This window comes from Myiozetetes cayanensis, unplaced genomic scaffold (genome assembly GCF_022539395.1).
Source record: "Myiozetetes cayanensis isolate MyiCay16 unplaced genomic scaffold, myiCay2020 scf7, whole genome shotgun sequence".
Classification (NCBI taxonomy): Eukaryota; Metazoa; Chordata; class Aves; order Passeriformes; family Tyrannidae; genus Myiozetetes; species Myiozetetes cayanensis.
The window spans coordinates 41216540-41242294 of NW_026087964.1; the positions used below are offsets into that span (position 1 = coordinate 41216540).

Here is a 25755-nt window from a genome sequence, read left to right on the forward strand (position 1 = left end):
CTTGGAGGTTTTGTCCCTTTTTAGCAGAAAAATCTTAAAAGTATTGGCAAGTCTCACCTCTGAAACTTCTGTCTGGTAAAGTGTTATTGTGTATGACTGACATCACATTAAACAATATCTCCTAAAAATATTTCATTGGTCAGTCAGTGTCTTCAAAACTCAGAGCTCCTCTTTATCATCTTGTAGCTGCAATGTTGTAACTTTGCTTTTTCCCCACACTGTTTTATGGAGTGCATAAACGTACATTGCCAATACTAAGCAACTAGTTAGTTAACAAACTCATTCAAGTGTTTTAAATCTGTCAACAAACTGGTCATTATATGAATCACTGAGCAATTTCTCAGCTACTCAAGGTAAGAAAACTAAAACTGATGACCTATAAGAGCATCAGTGTGTTAAAAAAAATTATTAGTTGGAGTAATTGAGTAATTGGCAACTTCCTACCTATCTGAACAGAAAGATTCAGCAAATTAATCAGAAATCAGATTTTGACACAGATTGATGTCTAGGGGAAGTACCGTGGAGCTCCTACATGGGCACCTTTCATGCCTTCTTCCTTAGTTTATTACTGGGAAATTTTATGCAAGTATTTAAAATGACTTGAATCCGTGATGCTCTGAAGTAAAATCTGGAGTGCAGACTCTACTGGACTCAGAAGGATGAGGTTTAGATCTAGAACTTATTTGTATAGTGGAGCAAACCAAACCTATGGTCCCACCACCCTCCCTGCTTGAAGACAAGGATGGTTTAGACCTGGGTCCAGTTCCTAGCCCTGCAGAGGCCCACCCCATATAGCAAGAAGGTTGAAAATGTTGGGTTTAGTGTTGAGCACATCCATTGCTCCTACCCAGTGACAGGCAATATGTGGAAGCCCCTGGTCAGCCCTCACATGTTTCTGAGTGTGTGGACAATGGTGGAGTGGTGGGGACAGAGGACAGGGCAGCGCTGGGGGGCATCAGCTGTGCCCTGTGGTCTGCACACCCAGACAGAGAGTGCCAGGGGGATTGAAAATCAAGATTAATACGGAAGGGAGGCAGGATTATCTGCCTCTCGCCACCTCCATCAACTGTGACTGGACCCCTGTGCCAGGCAGTGCACCCTGGTGGGGCCTGAGACCTTCTGTCTCCTGTCATCTATAGCCATTGTCACACTGATGTCTCAGCATTTTCCAGCCAAGCCACCTACTCCTAACAAAAAAATGATGTGGTTTTCTGCTTTCTCCTCTTCCTTGGTACAAACCAGTCCAGAACACCAGTGACAGGCTGCTAAGAGAGTCAGCAATTCATCCCATTTGTTAGAGACACCCCACTTGGGGTTGCCTTTTGGGGTCATAAATGCACTCAGTGTCCTATCGTGCTTGAAAAGCAAGGCAAGAGAGGAGGCACTTTTGAAATTTGCTTGCTCAACCACCCTGAAAAGTGACATGAAACCTTCCTGCTAACTCACAGAAATTAAATTTTGTGTCTGATTTGTATTGGTATGATGTCTGTCCCTTTGGTACTGTGTGTAGATGAAGATAAAAGGTACTGAAGTCAGGCGTGAAAGGAGAGGAGGAGAGCAGGAGCTCTCTCACCTACAGAATAAAGGTGCTTCAGCCAAGTTTGTGCTTGAAGTGCAACTTCTGTGTTTTTTTTTTCCTTCTTCTTTCTTTTGCAATCATTGCTTGCTTGACAGGCCCAGACGGAATTACATCACTTCCTAAAACCCATCAAAGAGAGTCCATCTCCTGAAGAAATGCAGCTCAGATGCACCTTGGCAGGAAGCAGGAAATGTAGATGTTTGGGTGCAGCAGGGAGCCTGACGGAGCGCCCCTCGTGTGGGAGCACTGCCAGGGCAGCATGAGAAATCCCAGCCTTATCACCCTGCTCTCTGCCCTGTCGCTGGCTGGAGGATCTGTTGGGAATGGTGAGTAAAAAAGCGCCTTTTGCCTGCCGAGGTGGGACCGTGTTTTATGCCTGCAGCGATGGGACTGAGTTGGAGGGCAACACCCTCCAAGCTAAGCACGGGGAGAAGATCTGTGGGGACTTGCTCTCTGCTGCTTTTTGCTATGTTTACCCTCTCTGCTTAAAGCTGCCTGTCTTCTTTGAAGGCTTGACTTTTTCTCGTTAGATCTAACCCTAAACAGCAGCAACCTAATCCTACAATTCCTGCGTTTCCTAAATTGCAGTTGTGTAGGGAACTGGAGTTTCCATGCTGACCCACCAGGCATTTTGCTTCTAATTTTAGTTATTTGTTGAAATTTTTAAATCCCACACCCAGTACTACCAGCACTTAACAGTAAAGTTAAAGACAGAGCACTGCTTCCATTCAAAAGCTGACTGCCAATTTCCGCAGTCCCGGTGCACTGAAACTGGTTTAACAAAAGAACAGCCGGTTCCGGAGACAAATATTTTGAATTCTCAGCTGCAGAACAAAGTGTCCGCCAGCATGGATTTAGGTCCTGACCTTCTGAAGGGAAGAACCACGAGTGAAAAAGCCACTTGCGACAGAATGCTGGGTGGTGCTGGGCTTGCAGAGGCTCTCGTCGGTTCCACTGGCATTTTGGCAGCCTGCGACTGCACATGACAGGCAGTTCTTTCAGTGAAACCTTGACAGGTGGTGCTTACAAACCTTTCGGTGTCAAACAAATCCCTGCCAAAGTGCCTCAGTACGGACTAGGAGTGTTTGCTGCCTCTGCGGAAAGCAGGGAGAGAGGATGGTCACTCTCAGCCATCACTGGACTTCTTCTCTTAAGGCTTTAAAATGCATTTCTGGAAGAGGTGGTTTGGTCAAAACCAGTACTATAAGCACCGTGTAAAACTTGGCTGCAGATGCCCTGTGTGCTGCTGAGCTGCTTGTACTTAGGAGCCTTGCTCAGCTGTAAGAGTGAGTGAGCTAAGTGAGGTATAAAATAGTTTGGTCTTCGTTGTGTTACTACAGCTCTGCTGCATTGCAGGCACGTTAGGAAAATATGCTGCAAGCATTGAACATGCATAGCTCAGAATCAAAGTGGTCAGAGGAACAAAAATCCTGCCATGGGCAGAGCAAAACGGAGGTCTCAGGGAAAGGGAGGAGCACAGTGCAGGAAACACAGTGTGATCAGGCTCCTGCTTCCTTAGCTCATGTACTGATCAATACTATTTCATCACCTCCTCAGGGTGGAGGGATGCCTTAGTCCCCAGTCCCCTCAGCCCCCCTGCCCTTCTTTGTCATGGGCATTAAAGGCTGCTTGGAGCACTGGGCAGATGTCAGGTGCCCCAGCCCACACCCCGACTGCCTTCAGAGGCTTCCTACCAGTACTTCCCCCTTTAAATTCTGGTTATTTTTGGCATGGTTCCTCTTCAGGAGTGAGTCAGTGCTGTCAGAACCCTCCCCAAGCCCCATCAGCCCTGACTTTCCGGAGCCAGCCTGCAGCAGCTGGGGAAGGGGAGGAGAACACCCACCTTTGCTCCCCGTACAAAGGCACCTTTTGCTTATGCAATCAGCCCTAAAATGTAGCTGGGGGAGTACTCTGACTGCAAGGGTGGGAGGTGGGAGGGGGAAGTTTTGAACTTGGGCCTTCAGCGGGAAATTGAACTGGTGGGGTAAAAGATTTTGTAGGGCTTAGGTACCCCAGAGGCACTGGTGGATCAAGAGCCCCTCCACTGAGGGCAGCCTCCCAGAGAGATCCTTTGCTCTCAACCCTCCTGGCTCACAGATCAACATGGCAGGAGTTTTAAAGGAGCTTCACAATTTACCAGACACAGTCCTCACCTTTCAAGTGGTCTGCTGTCTAAATACCATTTACAAAATCGTCAAACAGAGTATGATTAAATCTTGCAGCATAGACAGATTAAAGCCTTTATAAATCCTATTCCCATACCCTGCCAGAGCCTTGTAAAACCCTAGCCTTGCCATTTGGATTATGCTTTATTCCCATCTATGCTACAATTACTCTAATCCAGTAGCTCCTTAGAGCATTCCTGAGGTCTCAGCTCTGGGTGCTGGCCTTCTCACAGCTCCATACTGAAGAAACATTGGGATTTGCACCAGTTGCCTTTCCCTGGCTTTAATGCAGCCAGAAAGCCCTACAGGTGACAGTGGCTCTCTCTGCTGTAGGTGATGGTGCTCACTGTTCAGCCTTGCAACAGCCCTAAACACCTACCTGGCTGTGTGCTGACCCTAATAACAAGCATTTAGACCCTTACTATAGCGTATAGGGACAGGCTCTGACCCTACAGTCATTTCTCAGGGTATGCCATCTCCCACTGTGTTCAGTGAAATGCATGGGAAATTGCAGCATAAGCAGTCTGACATGGGGAGCAAGAAAATGTGTGAGAGAGAGGAACAGTAAAACCTGTAAGATCACCAAGTTGAAGACTGTGTCTCTTGTGCTATTGTTTTGAGCTGTCATTTAAAGAAACATTGCTGTCGAAAGTCCAGATATTCAGCAGCTTGTACTGTGAGCACAGGCAGCGACTCTCGCCTTGGCAGAGAAGTGCCTTTTGGGTTAAGTCCCTAAAAAGACAAGGTCTCTAAGACAGTGATAGTTTTGACCTGTTTCCTCCTAGAGTAATGAACTCAAGAATACGTTTGAACCCATTAGAGTCGCCTGTGAAAATTTTCTATAAAAGCAACAATATAAAAAATGAGGATTTGTCTACATCCTCATGGATGTAGAGGACTGTCTTTCCAAAGTGCAGTCCTCTAAAAAGCAGATGAAAAATCCTTTTTACTGAACACATGAATTTTTCCTACATATTTATTCCCATTCCTTGCTTTTATCCACATACACAAACAGTCACTGTGTTTTATTCGAGTGCTTCAGGGAGATTTCAGAAAATCTCTCATTTACATCAGCAAGACTCTATACTAAATTTCAGTCAGTGACACTAGTCTCTTATCCATCATGAGATTTTACGATAGCTGGAAAGCCTCTGGAGCTTTTGAATCTTTAATTTCAGAGTCCTCTTGAGAACAAGGAGCACTAGAAGATTTACATCACAGTGAGGTTGCATGGGTATCACAAATGCAGCGCTAGAAGGCCATGAGACTAAGTAGAAGTAACTAAATGCATAAATTGGTCTGGAAAACCTTTAGCACTGGGGATGAGAAATGAGACTCCACTAAGACGTGTGCCTGAATTTGCAATACCAGCAGTTGGTGCAGCACTCCAGCTGGATGGAAATACAGTGAGGAAAAGCAGTTTCCATGGTCTATAAATGAGCTTAAACAGTTGTTTCCTCTTTCAGGTTATACCTAGATAACGCTTTCTAAGCACCTCGTTTTAATAGGATCTTGTCTACAGATTAGCCATCCTGAAATGCCTGTGCTCCCTCATCAGAGCAGCATATACACCCAACAGCTTGCCTGCAGGCTTTTAAGGATTCCTCTTCCAGCCAGACTGACAGGCGAGACCTGCCTCAACAGGCACCTGGGCAAGCCCTGGCCATGGCAAGGAACAGCCCTTCTTACAGCAATCTGAAATGTGGGAGAGGAACAGTGCAGGGATGAGCCAAGCAATACAGGAAAGGATCATAAGGATCATGTGGAGTGGTATGATTATACCAACAGAAGGAATGTGTGTGTAGAACAGAGTGATATAGGATGTGGTAACTTTGTTCCAGCTTTATAGTCTTTTCTTGTTCTGTCACCTTCTCGTGGGTCTTCCTTTCACTGCATTTTTATAGCTTATGGGACAAAAATTTTCCTTTCAAACTAGTAAGCCTCGCTATCCCACTGACACAGCTCTTGCTTTTTTTTCTACCCCGTTCCTTTCTCTTCTGTAAGTAGGTGCTGTAGTGTAATTTGAAAAATTCCCTTCAGAGACCCCAGTCCTTGAGTCTGATGGTAAGGCAGCAGGTTCAGTTTTACAGCAGAACCGAATGTGCTGACTGACGGCTATTTTCCTTTGCTATTTTCCTCTGCCTAGCATCCAACCAAATTCAGAAACCTGTTTGCCTGCTTACTTAATCAGGAAGCTCATATCACCTCCTCTGAGTGCTGCAGCACAAACCTCAGAGGAAGAAATGCTGCAACAGGAGAAATGTTTGTTTGATTGAGATGTGGTTTTTCGGACTCCAATCTGTAATGCCACTTGGTATATTCAACTCCCTCTGTCTCCCATGAAAAACAGGTTTGGGAGCACCTCCAAAACTCAAGCAAAGACCATCAGTGATCTGAGCATATTTTTGAAGTAGAAAATACTGAATAACACCTTATACCATAGTATCTATATAAAGGGACATAGCTTTTTCATAATTTTTAAGAGCTGTTGATTGAGCCTTTTCTGAGATGCTGCTAGTGCTTGCTCAGGCATTTTGGTCCCTTGAGGACTAGATCCTCTAATGGTGGAAACCTGAGGACTTCTTAACTTCTGGCTCCAGCTTCTTAGCTTACAGTCCCAGCTGTGCCCACCTCCCTGTCAGGGTGGGACACAGCTGCGTGCCAGCCCCTCTTCCTTCTGCTCTTGAAACCATGGAAAGTGACAATACGGGCTGGGCTGAAGCTGTGGTGTGTTCCCATCCACTTCCCTGGACATGGGAAGAAGTCACCAGTATTTATGCCCCAGGCAGTCCAGACAAAAGTGAAGCTGACATGGTTGTTGTATGAGCACATGCTCCTTGGACAAGACGTGCAGAGGGATGAGTATGGATGTTGGACTGTAGCCAACACCAGGAGGCTGAGCTCAGCAAGAGAAAGGGCACATGCTTTGCAAAGTCAAGAAGATATGTACATGATCAGATGTGACTTGCTCCTTGTTGCCCTCCTTTGGCCTTGGTTTTCCATCCCAATGTGTTATGTTATGGTCAGATTCCCATTTGCAGGGAGCTAATAGATCTCTGCAAGATGAAACTCCAGCACAGCTAACAAGACAGTTCATGGTATGAATTACCACTGCACATCTGGCACGGAGAAAACGTTCGAATAGCATCTCACAAAATCCCCAACTTTCAGATGACCTTCTGCTCTGCTCCAAACCTTGCCACACCCAGCTTTCATTTACCCTACAGAACAGCTACTGGGGTCAGCTGCAACACAGCCCACTGCTATTTTGAGCACTTCAGATTGAAACACGGTGAAAAACAGCAGCTCCCTTGAGGCCAGCCACGTGGGTCTCATGGCACTTGGCTGCGGAGAGCCCTGCAGCTGCACGGGGAGGCCTGAGCCTGTCTCTGCCTGTCAAACTGGAGGCACAAATACTTCCATGGGGCAAGCCACCAGGCCAACCCAGGTGCAGGTTGTGCTCTCCTACTGCGTAAGAAGTGTGATGTGTGGGTGGCCTGAGAGTGAGAGCAACTGCTGTGTGACAGGCAGGGCATCCCTGGAGTCCGAGCTCCAGTCCTCAGAGGTGACAGGGTAGGGAGATATGTTGAGGCAGCAGGAAATAAGAGCAATATCCTTGCAAGAACATTCTGCAATTGTCTGCCCTTCTGCTGAAAGACGTATTTAATTCACTCAGAGAAAAGATCTCTGTAAGAGGAAATGGTGTTCCCAGAGAGATGCTGTTTTGTCTCTGGAATTATGCAAAGTGAACAAAAGTACATGGCAGCAAGGTCACTCCCTCTGATTTGCCATTTTCTTTGCCTAGAGACTAGAAAAGGTAATTCTATTTCACACAGAGAAAAATGATTTGAAGTCTGCTTCATAGCTCAAAAACAGGAAGAATACCAGAGATAGTGGAGAAGTCTCGGAAATCAAGCACAGCAGAGTCTGCAGCTGAAGCTTTAGCACTGCAGGTAATGAGGTGTGACTGTTTGCTGTGCTTTAAAGCCACACCACGCTTTAGACATTTGAAAAATCCATTTTAACTCCAAGAGCAAATGAGACATAAGGTATGTTCTCCACACCCTTTCACATTCGCACTATTTTAAGCAACAGGCTTGTCCCTCTCAATATATCAAATGTGTCGGGCAGTGGGTTTCAAGGACGATGGCTAGAGGAAGAAAATGAAGCAAGGTCATTGAAGAGGTTCAATGAGGCTGTGGTGGGCCATCAGCTCTGCCAGTGGCACGGTCTATCACACCGCAGTTTGTGGCACAGACATCTCTAGTGCTACCTCACTGCTCCGCACAGCAGCAATCCAAATGGAGTGGTTGCAGGCACCAGGAACTATAAACTTGGGAAAGAAAAGTCAAATGGCCAAACTAATAAGGGAGAGAAGCTCTCCCTCCTGTCTTCTGCGATAGGATTAAGGTCTGCTAGCAGATCACGGAGAGGGGTGAAGGAGCACACGCATAACGGGTCCTTACCTGCAAGGGAGGCAGAGATACTGTTTTGCTCTTGATTGAAATAATAAATGCAGAAGAAAGCAACAGAGAGACTTTAGTTACAAAGTGCTTTGCCACAAAAGAGCTATCATTTTCATTGTCCTATTGTGGTGCAGTAGTCTGGTGACCTTCACAGTACTAAATACTATATACAAGTATTAGGTAGTCTTTATTAAGTATTCAAATTCTTTCCTAGTTTTTAGGAAAGAATAAAACAATCAGGTGCCTGTGTGATATGCACAGCATAAAAATCTAGATAGAACGCTGCTGCTACACTCAAATAATTTTATTCATGTGAAACTGAAATACAGTCTCATTAAATACTCATCTCCTCTTAGAGACAAATCTGATGGGAGAGAGGAGATGCTGCAGAGTGGATTAAGCAAGAGATAGCGCTCTAATCCCAGTTTTCCTCTTTCACTTGGTGTCCCTTGGAAGGACAGCATCCCTGTCCTTCTGATTTCTCATTTGTAAAATGGAGATGATAACTGCTCATCTCTCAGGGCCATTATGAAGATTAATGTGTTTACAAAAGCATTTAAAATGCTAAGTACTTTTGGTTCCAGTCCTGTGAGATTGGAAATGCCAGCACTGAGGTGCTGAAAACCTTAAGCTCTTGCTAACTCTAGTGGAAACTATGGCTGCCCAGCACTTTACAAGAACGAGGAGAAATGTGTCATTGCGAAAGTCATGAAATCCTATCCTGCTTTATTGCATAAAATGAGACCTGCACTGCGCCAGCATTGTATCTGAAAGGGCAGATAACACAAAAACCCCATCATTAATTTCATGCTAAGAAAATTACTGAAGGCTTTGCATTAGGAAGCATGCATTGTAATTTATCTGACGGATTCCTGCCCATAATTTTCTGTACTTGTTTTAAGCTTTAAACTCTGTGACAGTCAATACAGACTCTTAATTAGCCGCACAAAAAAGCACTTTTTTCACTATTACCAATATAGCCAATTTTAGCCACTTTTCTTGCAAAATGCATGATAAATGAAACCAAAACCAAAACCAAGGTTCAAAACGCCCAGTCTTAGCATTTATGAGGAATAATCAGCATTGATGTTTTACCATATGCTCCTTCAGCCAGCCTGCAGGATCAGACACAGGAACAGTTAATGGCACCTGTACCCAGTAACATCCCTTTGTTACTGCCACCTCTTCTGGCCCAGGCATAAGTGGAAGTCAGCAGCTTCTGCATCCCTCACACCTTCCTTTCACCAATTCTGTTTTCTACAGTGAGACAAACTTAATTAATTTGAGAAAGGCACAGAAACAGGGAGATGTGTGAACCAAAGGAATTAGTGAACCAGGGATAATGATCTCCTGAAGGGAGTACCTAACTCCTTGGATAAGGGGAGGGATTTATGTGCCAAGACTGAGGAGCAAAAGAGGCTGGTGTGGTTTACTGAGAAGCAAAATAATTTTACATGCAAGCAAGGCCGGATGTCAATCTGCAGGAAAAGAAGTCTGTTTGTGCAAGGCAGCTTTGTGCAGACAGACCACGCATGCTGACTTGCTCCAGTAAAAGCCAGCTGAAGAACATGGTCATGACTGGTAAGATTTTGTGACAAATTTGTGATCTAATTTTACATCTGATGCCCAAGACTTCAAATCTGTGTGTATGGGGCATCTGCTGATTTTCTTAAGACATCAAATGGAAAGTAAGTACTAAAGCTGTACGCTGTGACTCACTGATAACACTAATGAAACCCATAAAATGTTGTCCTCCTATATTTGACAGGCCCTGAAAATGATGGATCAGGAGATGGACCATCGACATTACCCACTGTTACAGTAACAGCTCCTCCTGCTGTGGGTTCTTCGACCGTGAATGACCATGAGACAGTACTTGTCACAACAAGTGCTACTGAAAGCAGCTTTGAAACAGAAAATACTTCAAGTAGTGAACCTAATGCTATGGATGATGAGGACAGTCTAGAAGCAGCAGAACAGTCTTTCTTGATATATGTTGTCCCTGTCGTGCTGCTGGTCCTGATGATTTTATTGATCACATTTTTTGTAATACATCATAAAAGGAAAAAGTCTAAGCAAGGTAAATTTGTCTTTTTGTGCATCAAAAGAATATTTTTTGGGTGTACTGAACATTAACAAAACGTTATTTGGAGGCCTGTGATGCCACATTTTGGATGTCCTTCTCTGATTGTAGTTGCCCGTTTGACAGATAGGAGAATGATCCTCCTTGGCAGCAGTACCTGGGCACACACCTGTCCTTGGACAGGAGCTAATTCCCCTTCTTGGCACCTCCTGCTCATGCTCCACACCCATGGGAGTCATGGCACTAAGATCCAGGTCCTGGCAATGCTGAGAACACTTAGGGATGTAACTGTGTGGCTGCAAATGCTTATTCTCTCTTTATGCTCAATAACTTCATGCTAAGTGAAATTAATGCTTCTATTGCCTTTACTGCCCACAAAGTAAAGCTGTTTGGAGCCTCAATAAAATAAGAACAAGCAACACCATTTTAAGGAACACTTTTAAGGGATCCCAATCCCATAGGATAGTGGCTGCTATGAAGACATCATAGTAAATGAGCTAGGAATCCCATGGTCAGAGTGCCTGGGTGCTGTGGTAGGCTGAGCAGTGCTTCAGGAAGGTGCCTTCATCTCTTAACAAAGAAAGTAGTAATTTGGAGTGTCAAGCCACAGAAAACAAACTGAGGTGTCCTATTAAAACCATGCATCTGGTAAGTGAAGTCCTGAAATGGTTGCATCAGTGTCTCTACAGAGCCAGCGTGCAGCTGTGAGCTCCTCAGCCTGCAGGCAGTGCAACACATTCAACACAGATTTTAAGTAAATTTTTTGGGGTGTTTGTTTTTAGGCTGCGTTTGCCTTATTATTGCATCTCCCTCTAAAAAACTGAATTCACAACCAGGCACCTAGTTGCCTGCCTGTTTCTGGATGATTTGAAGTGCATGTACACTCTTCAGAGGGATAGGAAATGTGGCGCTTTTCAGGAACACAATCCTGAATTCTCTTGCCATGTGCCTACTGCTTGGAGCTGGGATTTTGAGCATCCTCAAGGCTGCGGCAGATGGCTCTGTAGTTTTTGTGTGGCCCTGTAGTCAGGAAATGCCAGAGTGCTGGAACAACTGGGAGGTATCAGCACCCACTGGCAAAAATGAATCAAAAATAAGCTGATTTGAGACAGGCTTTTCAGTCACTCGATGCCTGAAGGGGAAGTTATTTATCTGTTACACCATTTTCGCCCCCATCTTTACTATGTCTTGGGATCATAAGTAGCTTTAGATCCTTTTTGACATCTGGCTAGTTCAGGTTCATTTGCCTGACTGAGATTTAATCTGCCATGCAAGTCCAACCCCCCCTTCTTCTCTCCATGAGTGGCTTCCAGAGTCTCCAGACAGAGCTGGAGTGCCTGTGTGTAATCTGTAGAAAAATGTCCCAATGCCTCTCATAAACAGTATTTTTGCAGAAGTGGTTCCTTTTCAGGATACCATTTCCCTCAAGACATCTGTTTTGCTCAGGGAAGCGTGCATCTGTCCTGTCCCACCCACTGCAGCACTGACACTGGGCTTCCTCCCAGCATGGCTAATAAGGAGCTGCTATTAATATATTCAAGATTAAAAATAGTGGGTTCCTCTGAAAATTACAAACAGGATGAGATGTTTTGTCTTTCCTCTAAAATTTGGTTTTTATGCCTTTTGAAGGTGCAGCCTGTTTTACATGACCCTATTCAAGGCTTGCTTGAAGTCTTGGACCTTGTATATACAATGGGGTATATATAATGCAGAACTATGAACACCAACTTTCTTCTTTTCCAGATGAGCTGGGAAGTGAAAATGTGAAAAGGTAAATTTTATGAATATCTCTCTTTTTCAATTTTTTTTTTTTAAATTTTATTCTAACAGGACATTATGATTTTTGTCTCCTTCACCACCTGTTTTAATTTTACCATACAACTTTTGCCATCAGCTGCACCAGCTAACCATCTCTACAGGTGGCTAAAGTGTGACTTCAGTACCTGGCTGAAGGTGTAACTCCTAGAGCAGGAGGAGTTGCTGTGGCTGAGGCGAGCACTGCCCCACAGGCTGAGACTGCCCCACAGGCACCCACAGCCTGCAGCCCCTGCTGCCCCTGCTCTAGGCACCTCCTGCTCCCTCAGCCACCAGAGGCACAAAATACCCCAGGAGCAAACAGGATCAGTTCCCAGACTCATCACAGGCTTCTGCTATTCAGAATAAGCTCTGTGTCTTGCTCCCCTGTTTTTCAAGTTTGTCTTCTCACTCAGAGGTGAGGCAGAAAGGCTAGCCTGGCTGCCATGGGAGCAATGCCTTAGATGCTGGGAAAACAAGCCAAAAGCTGTGTGGCTCTTTTAGAGTGATAATTTTTATTGTTACCTTTTATTGAGATCCATGTTGCTAATCAATGCTGAAAGTTCATAAATTGCATCTAAGAGGGAAAAAGGGTTTTTTCTAAAAATAGTTTTTCTATCTTACAACTGCAGGAATGATAAACAAAAGGAAGCTAAGTGGAGGCATTTAAATAAATGCACTTAGTCTACTCATGACCTTTCCTTTTGAAGTCACTGCAAATGTCAGTCACAGCTATGATGAAACTTTAGGCCTTCTGATTTTCTCACTGGAGTAATGGGACTTTTGCCATGTTTTCCAGCAGGGCAGAGACAAACTATCTTATTTTTTAGTTTCCTAATTTACAGCAGGGACAGTTTTCAAGAAGCTGCAGTGATCCTGTGCTCTGGCACACCTCAGGCTGCACTGACTCCCTCTGTGTGTTATGTCTCAGCCCTCCCTAGCTCTGCCCAGGACCAGCATCTCAGCGTTGTTCCCTTGCATCTGTTTGCAGCTGTTTGGTTCAAACCCATTGGGCAGACATCTCCTCAGATGGCTTTCCAGAGATAATATCTGTGTCTGGAATTAAGAAAGAGTCATACAAAATTACTAAATTGTAAGTTGTACAAATTAACATTTTGTGTAATGATTTTCTTCCCCCTCTCTTCTTTCAAGTCCTATTTTTGAAGAAGACACGCCCTCTGTTATGGAGATAGAAATGGAAGAGCTTGATAAATGGATGAACAGCATGAACAAAAATGGTACATGGTAACCCCTCTAGTCCATCCTCCCTCTCTTTCTAGCTGACATAGATCCCATGTGTAGAAAATCAACGTAAGGTATTTTGTATGCATGTCACTGCTTTTCCTACAACATTTTTAGTTGTGCTCTTGACTCCCTCCTACTGAAATAACTGCACAAATGTCAGGGGTAGAATTTTTCAGAGCAGTATTTGAGTTTGTGTGGGAGTTTATTTTTAACGTGTGGTGGAATCTCATAAATGTTTTCCGTTTCCAGTAGACATTTCTATTAAACACACATATAGCTGTGAGGGGCATTTATATTTTTAAATACACATTTTTAATGCTAAATACTAGTTTCTGTGAAGCATCTAGTCCTTTCAGTCTTCAGAATTACTACAGTTTTGTGCTCCGCATTGTGTAGGAGAAATACGCATTTGTTCATAGCTCAGACCACCATTTACCTAAAACTGCTGTCAGGAGCCTATGAATGTGCCCTTCCCCTCTCTTGCAAGTCTATCAGCGATGGAGCAATTAGAACCTGCAGTAACTACCACCACCAGCAGCACCTTCAGCCCCCTTCTCAGTTACCTCTAAGTATTTTGCATTTTCCCACTCATTTTCCTCCCAACTGTAATATCCCAGCCAAAATCCCTAAGGGCCCTGCATTCTCCTTCAAGGGTCTCCTCAAAAAATGCAGATCTTTGGTTTTGAACCCCGAACAGCTTTTCACTGGCTGGGAAATGCTGAAACACTGATATTTTTTTCGTTCCTGGTCCCTTGCCTTATATCCAAATGGCTCATTTGCCTGACCTACGGGGGATGCTTTGTTTTTCAGGACATAAAACTCTCTGGAGGGAGCATTTCTTTGCATTAGCACAGCGCTCCACGTGATGGGGTTCTGACCTTTGCAGTCTGTAAGCTCCAATGGAAAACATGTGCTAAGTGGCAATAGTGAAAGAGACACATTAAGTGTGCTACAAAGGAAAATAGTGTTGTAAAATATTTTTTTACATTTTGTGGTGAGAAGGGAACAAATATTTTGCATAGCTGTGTGTGTGTGTGTGTGTGTGTTAGTGTTTCCCAAACTCCAGCCCCAAATTCCCAGCTGGACTATAAAGCATAGGTGCAATTATAAGCAATGGAAGATTAACAGACAACCCTACCCATGGCAGTTTGTAGGGAAGCAGTCCTCAAAAATAGCTAATTTGTATAGGTGTACATAAATAACTGAAATATATGTCATAAAGAAATTCTGGCAACACTTATCAAAAGGAAGGAGGATTTAAAATGTGTAACATTTATGCTAAGGGGTCTGTGCAGATAAAACAGTGCAGAAGTGTATCCACAGATCTACATTTTAGAGAGACTGCATAATAAAAGTTGATGCATTTTTGAAATACATGTAGAAAAATTGCCAAGAGTAACCATGGTCTTGTTTCTTATCCTTTTTCAGCTGACTGTGAATGTTTGCCTACTGTAAGAGAAGAAGAAAAAGAATCAATTGCCAACCCAAGGTACTTTAATTCATTATATTGTTTGAAGAAATACAGTCAATGTCACTCTAAAATAATCTAATTTTTGTATGAAATTACAGAGTGATTCTTTGGTATACATAGATTTTAAAGTTTTTATATATGTGGACTTTGACTTCAATTTAAGCAAAAGGCTTGACACTCTTATTTCTCAAAAGGTCTCTGCCTGTAAATTGCAACGCTAAATAATCTTACAGTTGTAAACTGGTGCAAGACAGACAACCAGATGGCACAGAGGGAGTTTCACTTGCTGATCAGACTTTAATCACAGTTTCCCAAGGTGTTAATATAAGCATTCAGCATAGCTTCCTTGGCACTCTTCACCAGTGCCTGTACCCAGTTCCCCTCTGCCGCCTGGCGCCTATGGGTCCCTGAGAACCCCTGCCAGATGTTTTGGCTGGAGCTGTGACTTGCCAGACAGGGACTCGTCTGACCCCAGAGAAACCTGAAGGACCTTCCTGATGCCCTGGTGCAGCACTCCCCCAGAGCTGGCACTAGCTCATAGTACAAACAGAGGTCCCAGAGGGATGCAAAACCGCAATCCTGACAGCTTGTAAACTTAAAATCTTTCTAGCTGGTTTCCTCGGGATTTTGGCCAGAACTCCTAAATCCCTCTCAAACTCCCATTTTCCCTAATTAAAAATTCTGTTTCCAGCTGGAAACAAGAGGTTGTACATTGCCCTTGCCTGCACCCTTGTGTTGCAGCTGCATTTTGGGTAGGGGGCAAAGCAGCTCCTCTGTGCCAGGTTATGATAACAAACAAGTAAACTATCCTATGTGCCAAGAAAATCCCCGGTGCAGTGGAAGCAGTGATGCAATCAGGCAAGGCCAGGAACAGGGACAGGTGGCAGGAAGGGGACCTAGGTCTTCTGCTTCCCATGGCACCAGATAATTCAGCTGAATATGTCTCTCTGGCAGAACTGCACCTCCCACTGTGGACTCTCATAATATCCTAGTACTCTTTCCTGAGCTTCCTTGCTCAGGAATGAAATAGCAGGGATGTTAAATCACCGCTGCTGGAGAGTTTGCAAGTCAGTTGCTCCAAAGCTGCAGTTTCAGGGAAGCTTTTAGATGGGGCTTGTCCACTTCAGCTATTTGTATTTAAAAGGTTTCTGCTTACACCTACTGCAAGAGAAATCATGATTGTTGTGCTGTGAGGTATTTGCTTTAGTTTAGTTTTGTTTAAAAAAAGACTTAGATTCTAGGTTCCAGATGCAGGCAAGCGCATTAATTTTACCCTAAGCAGCTGGAAAAGATCCTGGATTTGCTAGCCATCTGTGTCTTCCCTTCCTGCCTCTAAATGATAACTCAGAGGGGGAAAATTGTTAAGGAGAGGCAGCTGCACAGTGGTTCTCTAAAAGCAGATTTGCTGAGCGTTCCACAGACTATAGCAGGGAGAACAGGACAAAGCATGCTTGAGTCATATGCTAACACCAGCAAAACACCAGTCAGTCATACTGGAAAAGGCTTTTTAGCCACACCAACCTTAGCATTAAGTTTATTTTCCAAAATTTAAACAATTCATTTTCAGAAAAAAAATCATCATGACATACCAGCTTGAACTGGCATTTTAAATATCACCCTTTCTAAAGTGCTTTTTTTACTGGATTTGCATTAACCCCATCAGAATGAGGTGGTTTTGCTCTTGGCTGTCAAAAGGCATCTTTAGGCTACACCTTAGCTCAAGCTCCCCACCTGTAAAACGGAGTTATTGCCACTTCAGAATAATATAGTGAGGCTTAAGCCTTGCTGCAAAAAAGCAACCCTGTTTGGATAAATATGCTTCAGTCAGAGCGAAGGCACACACGTCATTTAAGTATATTTTCTTGTGACTGGTACCATAGAATCAGACTGTAGAGAAATTGTAGAAAGGCAAAAAAATGCAAATAAAAATAGGAAATTTATCTCTAAGACATTCAGAGCTGCTCAGACAAAGGATATTAGTTGAATACAAAGTGTGAGATTATTAGATTCAATTTTAGATTCTGAAAGACTGCTTTGTTTGGACAAAATTCTTCTCAAATTATAGTAATTTCTTTTTTAGATTTTATTGATGATATTTCAGCATGGGAAACATCTCAAGGCCTCACTGAACAGAGATGGCTTCCATGATTCATAAAGATGCTGGGGGAAATTCATCAAGACCCAAATGTTTTGAACTATGAATGATTTTGATATAATTTTGAAAATATATGAGACTAAACATTTCAATAATGACATTTTGACATTTTCAGAATGAAAGTTGTTCCAAAACTATCTTTCAGAGTCAGTGACTTTTTAATGTAAAAGTTTTAAAAAGTTTAAAGAACAGAGCCCTGTGGTGGTAAAATATTTCTAAGTTTAGTGTTTCCCTTAACTCCGAGCTACTTCTGCAAATTTTGTTTCACATGAAATTTTGAAATATGTTTTATTTCAATGAGAAAAGGTATCTGAAGTTGTGGGGTTTCTGGGTAAACAATGAAAAAAAACCTGGTTCCTGTTTATTTCTGCAATTGAACCTTATCAGACCAATATCTGCTGGTTTTCCTAATCAAACGCTTAGCTGAATAAATAATGTCAGAAAGAGAACTACATACAGATAAGTAGATGTTTTCAGCAGCTATTTTGACTGAGGAAAGTGAAAGATTATGAAGTAAAATGAAACAAAGCTATTATATTATATTATGTTATGTTATGTTATGTTATGTTATGTTATGTTATGTTATGTTATGTTATATTAAAATTTTGAGCTCAGTGAGCATCAGGGCTGCACATTTGTGTACAGGAGGCAAGATATGACATCCCAGGCCCCTTGGTAGGTGGAGGTCACCTACCTTGCATGTAAGCTAAGTTACAAATATATCTATACATTTTCAAAAATTACATACATTTTTAAAATATATATTTGAAATAATATGTCTTGGCTTTGAAACCTAATGCTAAAATCCTGATTGTGCCTGAGCACAGAAGCCTCCCCAGCCTCCCTAGGGCCAGGGCTCCCACTCATCCTGTCCATGCGGGATGGAGCAGGAGTACAAGCAATCCCCTTATGCTTTCACACTCCTCCTGAGAGGTTTGGTTTGCCTTGGGTGCTGCTGGGCACCCTCCTAGTCTTTCTGTCTGAAAAGGGTGAGTCTTTCTCATGAAGAGATGTTCTGGGTGGGCAATAAGCCAGTACAGAAAGAAGTACTGCCTTCCCAGGATGTGCCTCAGTTTGACAAGGGACTTAAAAAAACATGTAAAATATTATGAGTGACCCTTTTAGCTTCACAAGTGGTTTAAAGCCCTGCTGTTAATGCTGACTGAAATCCAATCAGCCGATAAAAGATATCTCATTTTTAATGTTGGCATGAACATTATAATAACATTATTAAGAAAGAGCTAGGGAACAAGCTAGCTGGGCAGAAACCAGTGGGACAAAGAGAAAATGCACCTGTTATGAGGTCAGATGTAATACAGAAATTCTATTTATAGAAAGTTATCCTCACCTGTGGAAAGAGGCCTGGGAGCAGGAGACAGGCTGTGCTGGGCAGCCACTAACCTTCAGAGAAATCAGGGCAGCCCTTGCTGCCAACATCCAACACTACAGATGGGGTCTGTTCATCTGTTGCATGACTGACAGATTTATTTCCTGGTAACACCTTCTCATGGACTCCAGAGATACTTTTTCATGTTATTTCCTGCTGAGACAACTAACCCAACAGCATGACACTGGTGTGTTTTTTTTCTTTCCTGTGCGTACACAGTGACGGTGAATCGTGAAGTCAGAACAGCAGAGAACTGGCTAAAGGGAAGCAGCACACAAGCTAACCATCCCCCAGATATTGGAAGAACTGGATTTAAATATAATTCATCTCAAGAGACCAGACAAGCAAATGCTTTGGTTGTGTCCTGCTAGATACGGTCTTCAGAAAGGAAACATCACCAAGGGGAAGGAAAAAAAAGAAAAGAAATAAAGAGAATCACTGTAGCAAGATTAGAGACTGATTTAAATTCTTTCTGCAATGACATTCCTCACAAATCAAGAGAAATCTCCTTTTCTCCCCCTACAACAGTCCTCAAAACAGTTCATGATTCTGTCTCATTCTGCAGTTTTGTATTGTGCAGCACTTAAAACCATTTCTGTTCAAAGTTCGGTGGGTTTCTTTGTTTTGTTTTTCGGGGGTGTTTGTTTCCATGTCCATAATTCTGGACAGCCCTGCCTTTGTGGATGTGAAGCTCATGCCTATGCAATGTTTATTTTTCAATTTGCTTTTTCTGAATGGTGCGCTGATTTGCACAGAGCATCTGCTGGGGAGGTACCAGGCTAGGACTGTCAGACCACCTCTGAGGACAGAGAGAGCAGCTGAGAAGCCTCTCAAAGGAATAGCCAGAAGTGACTGCAGCCCAGCAAGGGCATGGACTCTGTCTGTAGTGTGTTTTTCGGTTTTCAAATTAAAATTATTGGAGAAGTCAAAACTATTATCTTGAGATTGCCTTTCAGTTCATTATCTCCACAGATGAGCGCCCTGGGCTAGCTCTCTCCATGTAAGTCTCCTCCCTGGGGAGGGCTGTTCTCTAACCACCTACTTCAGGAATATCCAACTTGAAAACATTTCTGTTTTTAAAAAATAAGTGAGCTTGAACAATTGAACAATTCAGTACTCAGATCAAACACAGGTTTGTGTTATGCATAACTACTTGGTCAAGGTTTTCAGATGCAGTACATTTGCTGCTGCTTTTGTTGTTGAATATTGAGCTTGCAATATCTGAAAGTCATGGACTTCTAAGTGTACTTGGTCACCTTTAATTACACTGAAAAAAAATCAGACTTCTGGGATACCTCAAGGTGGGGAATATAAATCCTGCAACTGTGTCCACTGATTTTCTATGGCAAGTCTCTTAGGGATGTAGTTTTAATATGCAACACACACAAAAGCAGATCCACGTATGTGCAAAGCTTCCCTTGCCTTATTTAAAACAGCAAATTGACATCCTGGCATTTGATAAGAGCCTGGGGTCATGAGCTCAGCATCAGCCTGGGTGCTGCCCTGGCCCCTCTCTTCTCTCACCCCATTTGGTATTTCTCTCTTCTGCTTGCCCGTGTGCCCCTTGCACTCCTGTTTCTTTTACATCACTGTCATCAGTTCCTGGTCATCTCCTTTTGTCCCAGTATTTTAATCTTGTAGGTGAGTTGAACTGCAGGGGACTTAGAAAATTTCTCTCCTATATCAGTAAACCAAAACATTCTAATATTCCAGTTCATGAATATTAACTTGACACCTTTGGTTGAGGCACCTTAGTTTTCCGTAAATGATGCACATAGTCAGGTCCTCTAACTCACAAAACAAAAAGAAGAACAACCAGAGAGCAGATATCAGCAGGTTTTAAGTATTATTATCACTATGCACTACACAATATTTAGGCCTCTGCTGTAATGTCCTCATTGTCAGCCTGATCTGAGCCAACCCATCCTCTTGCAATGTCCACTGGCAACTGAAAACTCAAATTATCATCCCTCAGTAGAAATTGAGAAAAAGCGTGCAAACAGAAAATCTCTTCCACTGCATACAGTTCTAAAATGTTTAGCAAATGTGATGATCCCTAAACAACTGTTACCTCTTCTTCCATTTTCTTCAATTATTTCAGTACTTATCCAGCACTTCAGGGCAATTTGACATCCAATTTACAGTGTGAGGCATTTTTGTCCTGCAGAAGGCAGAAAAGCTACAGATCCAAAGGAGGATTTTTTTGAGAAATACACGGATAATAAGAAGGGTAATTAGGCAACATCTCTCCTACATATGTTAAAAATCAGTATCTTAACAAAATAGAAATAACTCCTCCATAATGTTACAAACATAAGGTTACTGACATTGCCAGCACTTAATTAATTCCATAAGAGTCCTGCACTTGTAAAGAACATAATCCTAACAGTAACCTCAGCAAAAAGGAACATTCTTTTTAGTTTCTATGCAGTCATAAATTATAGATTCATAGAAAACTTGTGCTCTGAGACTAAAAAAATATTTTTTTGTAATGCTAAATCCATTGGAAGGCTACAAAAATCAACTTTTTTAACTTTCTGATATGAAATTACTGTATATTCAAATGTTTTATCAAATAGCTGTTCCAAATTATTTTGTAATGTAAATATTTGAAAGTCGTAACATTACTTAATTGTATATATGAGTTTGAGATTTTAAAGAACTTGTTCTAATAAAGGTTTATAGAGTTTTTAGTGTTCTCTTTTAGGTTCTCTTTTTTCCCATAACTCTGCTAATCCACTCAAGTCAATGGGTGCTAATTAATTGTTATTGATGTTAAGATTAACATGGACTTAGAAGACCTATACAGCTGTATGTGGTACATGGATATCTTACTCTCATCAGCTCTCCAAAATTCAGGCAAAAAAAGGCTAAAGGCTAGTGCACTAGTCTTTTCAACTTACAGAAGTGCTTTGAAATTAATTTTACCTAAATGTAAAAAAAAAGTAAAAAAAAAAAGAAAGGAAAAAAGAAAAAAGGTTGCTTTATATTTCATTATATTTTACTTAGGGTGTTTCAGACTGTCTATATCGATAGACCTATTCTGACTCCACAGAAACTGATGAATACCCCCATGACTTTTCCTTGGGTGATTGTTGCCATCTTTCCTTAATGATCAATCATTTCTCAGGTTATTTCAGTTAAACACTAGAACGGGAGTCTCCAAATTGATAGAGTGGATTTAAGGGAGAAGGAAGAAAAAAAAAAAAAAGAAGATGAAAAAGAGACATGTATTTCCAGATAGAGATTTAGAAAAGATTAATAAAGAAGAACATTACTTTCATCCATTTTTGCAACAGACAGTTTCATTAGAGAGGATTATAATGGCCTGGGGGTAACCAGAAAGCTCAATTCAGTTTTTATTCTATTTAATGTTTTTAGTGTTCAAACAAACTTAATTTGAAAGCATCGTAGCAGTGACCAGGCAGAAACGAGTTACCAGTCTCTCCAAACCATCGCATCAGCAAGACACTTTTCTAAGGTACAGACTTGAAAATCTGGATTTTGGCACAACACTTGTCTAGTTCTCAAGGGAGGTGCAAAAGAGGACTTGACTACGGAGCCCAAGAGAGTGTTTTTACACCTTGGGGAGTACCATAGAGTTACTCCCATATCTCCAGGCACTTGCTCTTGCCCCACTCTGCCCCTGTTAGTACCATTGTGCTGCCCCACAGATCAGGGGCTCCTCAAACGTGCAATAAAAGAAAGCTGGAAGGGGTCATGGGGAACTGGTTTGGCAAGGGAAGACAAGATGAGCACTTAATATTTGCTTAGGCTTTAAGAATGGTTTAAAGTCATACTTTCTGTGAATATCAGTGACAAGAAGTAGTATCAGCATGGTCTGACATGACAGCAAAGGGCAGCACTGGCTACAGACTCCCACGCCCTTCCAATGAGGTTGCTTCAGGTCTGGTTTTGTACTGGGTCAGTTCTCTGCCCGGATTTTGGGTGGGATCCCACAATCTGAGGACTGGGAGTGCTGCTCTGCTACTGCACAACCTCCAAGCACGCAAGCAGACACTGCAGAGGGGTGCAGGGGTAACAGGCAGCATCACCACCCCCCTTCACAATGCAAAACAGAGCCCTGGGGCAGTTGGTTTGTGCAATCATAGAAGTGGTCATAAAGATGGGGTATTTTATAGGTGTGTTAGTGTTATTAGCTGCTATCTGCTCTATGAGAAATCATCTTTCTCAGCTAGAAAAGACTAAAGCTTACCTGAAATATAACACTGAAGGAAGAAAGGCTATGAAGCCAGCATGTCTCTGGGATCAGACTGCACTTCATTCCCATAGCCAGGCCCCCAGCAGCAGCAACACACTGGCACAGAATGCCACAGTCTCACCGACACACAAGTTGGGGATTATTTAAGTGCATTATTACAGCTCAATGTACACTCTCCTACATGTTCTATTTGTATATTAAATTGCCTCTTCTTTGTTGCCAGATTTTCAACAGTTATTTTTCTACCAGCAATGCCTAATTGTAGTTTGAGGATTGTCAGATTAGTTCTGGCAACTGGAGAAATAAAAATTGCTAATTGGATCACCTGAAAGACATAGGAAGCCATTCAGTACATGCTAAGAGGATTTTGGCATATAGATAAGGTTTCTTTCTTTCCTTATTTTTAAAGATATTAGATGTGCTACAACTTTCAGAGAGAAGAGGAACAAAAAAATATATCTAGTTCTTATTCAGCTAATTTTGATTTTTAAAAAGATCTCTCACTAGAAGGATCAGGACATCTTTTGGTTAACTGTGCTTTCATGAGAAAGATGACTTTTTTCAAAACCTGAACATTTCTAAATATTGATGTTTTGGTGGTTTTCAACTTCAACAAAGTTTTTAAGGTTACTGAAAAGGGACTTCTCAACATATCTTGGAAGAAAAGTTTGAAACAGAAGTATTTTCTTCTATATAGAAGACTAACATGAAGCCCAGAAGTAGAGCAAAACTCTTTAATTCAATTAAATTCACCTCATTCCCAATAAACTCAAATTTCATTTATTTTAACTTCATTTCAAAGGAGAAGCTAATGTTTGAGACCTATTATTTTAAAAACAGATGAAAGGAAACCTATCACTACAGAAATACATGAGAAGATATTACTGCTTAAAGTACCAGCACAGAAAACTAAACCCAAGTCTGCATTGGAATTTATGTGTTTAATTTTGGGAAGAGAAAACCAGTGCAGATGCCCACACTACTGCAGTAGTGCAGCACCAGGAAGGCAGCATTATCTCAGTTTTTATTTTCTTCACAAGCTGAAGAGATTTATACATTTGGATACTGTGGACATGCATGGAGTAGAAGTTGAAGATTTGCTTTATCATCTGTGATATTTACCAGATTTTAGAGGTTTCATGGGATTTGCTTGTCATAACCAGACTTCTATTCTATTTTACAAACTGAAATAGGGAGCAAATGGTATATGCTCTGCTGCTATCATTGGGATTTGTATAACAAATCACCAAAACTAGCAGGTTTTCCCAACAGAGGAAGCAGTTTTGTTAATTCCTTAATCAAGTAGTTCTAGCAGATTCACACCACTTTTTTTTTTTTTTTTAATAATAACCATGGTATTTCAATTTCAATAGAAACATTTTTTTTTCTTTTGCAACAGGTCCAAGTAATACCTGGAAAAATAAACTCTACAGTCTCTCCAGCCTCTGTAGCAAATGCATTTCAGGCAGTAGATGTAATTCTAGCAATAATTTACCAATCTCAGACCCCTGAGGTTACCATTTGCCACAAATCAGCTCTAACTTTTATTATTCTGTTTAGCTTAGTCAGACTGTAGCTCTCAAAAGTAAGCATACAGCCTTTCTGGATTTAAGTAACCGCTTGTCCCACTTTACATTTCTTTTCTTGCAGAATACAGCAATCAGTACTGACTGCAGAGAAAAAGTCTAGTAAACTATTAGAAACAGATTAATTATGCAGAAGGTGAAACAATATTATCAAAAAGCTCTTGTCCAGATTTCCTAGATATATATATATATATATATTTGGGCATGATATTGCAATGCATCAAAAGCGTTGTCTTCTCAGCCCCCCAGCTATCAGTAATGGAGCATTTTTGGTTTGCTGGGATCTCTCCCAGCCGTACCTTGGCTTAGGGCACCCGCTTTGCTCTGCCGAGATGCATCCAGCTCTGGTCCAAAAGGATACTCTGACTGCCACCCCCAGGAGGCAATCCTGACCTGCAGCTGCGGAACTGCTTTTTTACCGCAGTGCACATCCTACATCGGACCGCAGCTCCCGCTACTGAGAGAAGGAGCCCAGGGCTGGGGCAGTTTCCCTAGGAAGCAGTGCCTGCAGCACAGGGACAGGAGAGGGGAAATGTTCTTTTCCCGGGACACACTGGCTTACCAGCTTTGCTGCCCAGGGTTCGGCCCAGGTTGGTTACAAGCTGACTGCTGCCTCCCAAGCAAAGGCGTGCCCAGCACTGTGTGGGCAGCACTGCTGGCCCTCGTTGTGTCACCCTGGGGGCTCACTGGAGTTGTGGGGCTGTGCAGCTGTTAAGGGCGATCACGCCAGGGGATGAAGCTGTGCCGGTCAGTGCCACAGCCAGAGGAAAACTCTTCCCAAGAGAGGGTCACCCACAGACCAAACTTCCATGGGAACACGTGGGTTTGACTCCCACAGCACACCAGAGCTGTATGATCTTCAGCCTGATCTTTTCACTCTAACATAATCCTAGTCATGCAGACCAGTCCAAATTACACAAGGATATTCTTGTCAAAGCATTGAAAATTATACTTAGAGTTTGTATTTTGACCATTTTCCTCAACCAAGAGTTCTCTCTAGTCCAGACTGCAAGGTTGGCTCTGATTCTTTGACAGCAGTATTTATTTTCCTCCTATATTAAACTAATTTAAATAAATCCTAATAATATTTTGTAGCAAAATAGAGGCAGTTAAAGAAAGAACAAAACCATATAAACCTTTTTGCCCCTGGAACAAATACAAGCACTTTCTTTGGGAAAAATAAATGTTTCTTATTCACTAGGCTATGTGGTGTGCTTGTACAAAGTTAAAGCAGAAGAAATCACTCAGCAACTTCCATGAGCAGATTTATTTAAGAAACCTTGTTTCTTTCAGTCAGTATATAGCCAGACCTATCAAAGGGTTTATTGCTTTATTCAGAGGAAAAACAGGACTCATGGAGATGGCAAAGTAGAAATCTTTCTGAAGGTGGTTCACCCAGTGTTTGAATGACTGTGCTACAGGGGTACATGCAATGAGCATCACTGCCTGTGGAGCTGTGACTGCCAGAGTACAAAGATAAAAGGGGTAGTGACAGGAGAAATAATTAAGTGGATATATAATAAGGAGTTTATAACCCTAGAGGAAAACCAGGAATTTATATAGCTATGCATTAGTTTGATTCACAGAAGAGATTTATTTTTA

At 42.2% G+C, this 25755-nt stretch overlaps 1 protein-coding gene across 1 annotated transcript; it reads left to right on the forward strand.

Annotated features, from left to right (window-relative positions):
- Positions 1–1756: 1756 nt before the first annotated feature.
- TMEM154 (transmembrane protein 154) lies at positions 1757–20913 on the forward strand. The gene is made up of 6 exons (XM_050338642.1): positions 1757–1905; positions 9979–10290; positions 12037–12064; positions 13240–13325; positions 14761–14821; positions 18565–20913. Exons 1-6 carry the CDS (start codon positions 1776–1778, stop codon positions 18578–18580), a joined length of 633 nt encoding a protein of 210 aa, XP_050194599.1. The 5' UTR covers positions 1757–1775; the 3' UTR covers positions 18581–20913.
- Positions 20914–25755: the final 4842 nt, after the last annotated feature.

Coding starts and splice junctions, on each gene's coding strand:
- TMEM154 (XM_050338642.1), top strand. CDS start 1,776: ATGTTTGGGTGCAGCAGGGAGCCTGACGGAGCGCCCCTCGTGTGGGAG. Junction 10,291..12,036: donor AAGGAAAAAGTCTAAGCAAG/GTAAATTTGTCT, acceptor CTTCTTTTCCAG/ATGAGCTGGGAAGTGAAAAT. Junction 12,065..13,239: donor GGAAGTGAAAATGTGAAAAG/GTAAATTTTATG, acceptor TCTTCTTTCAAG/TCCTATTTTTGAAGAAGACA.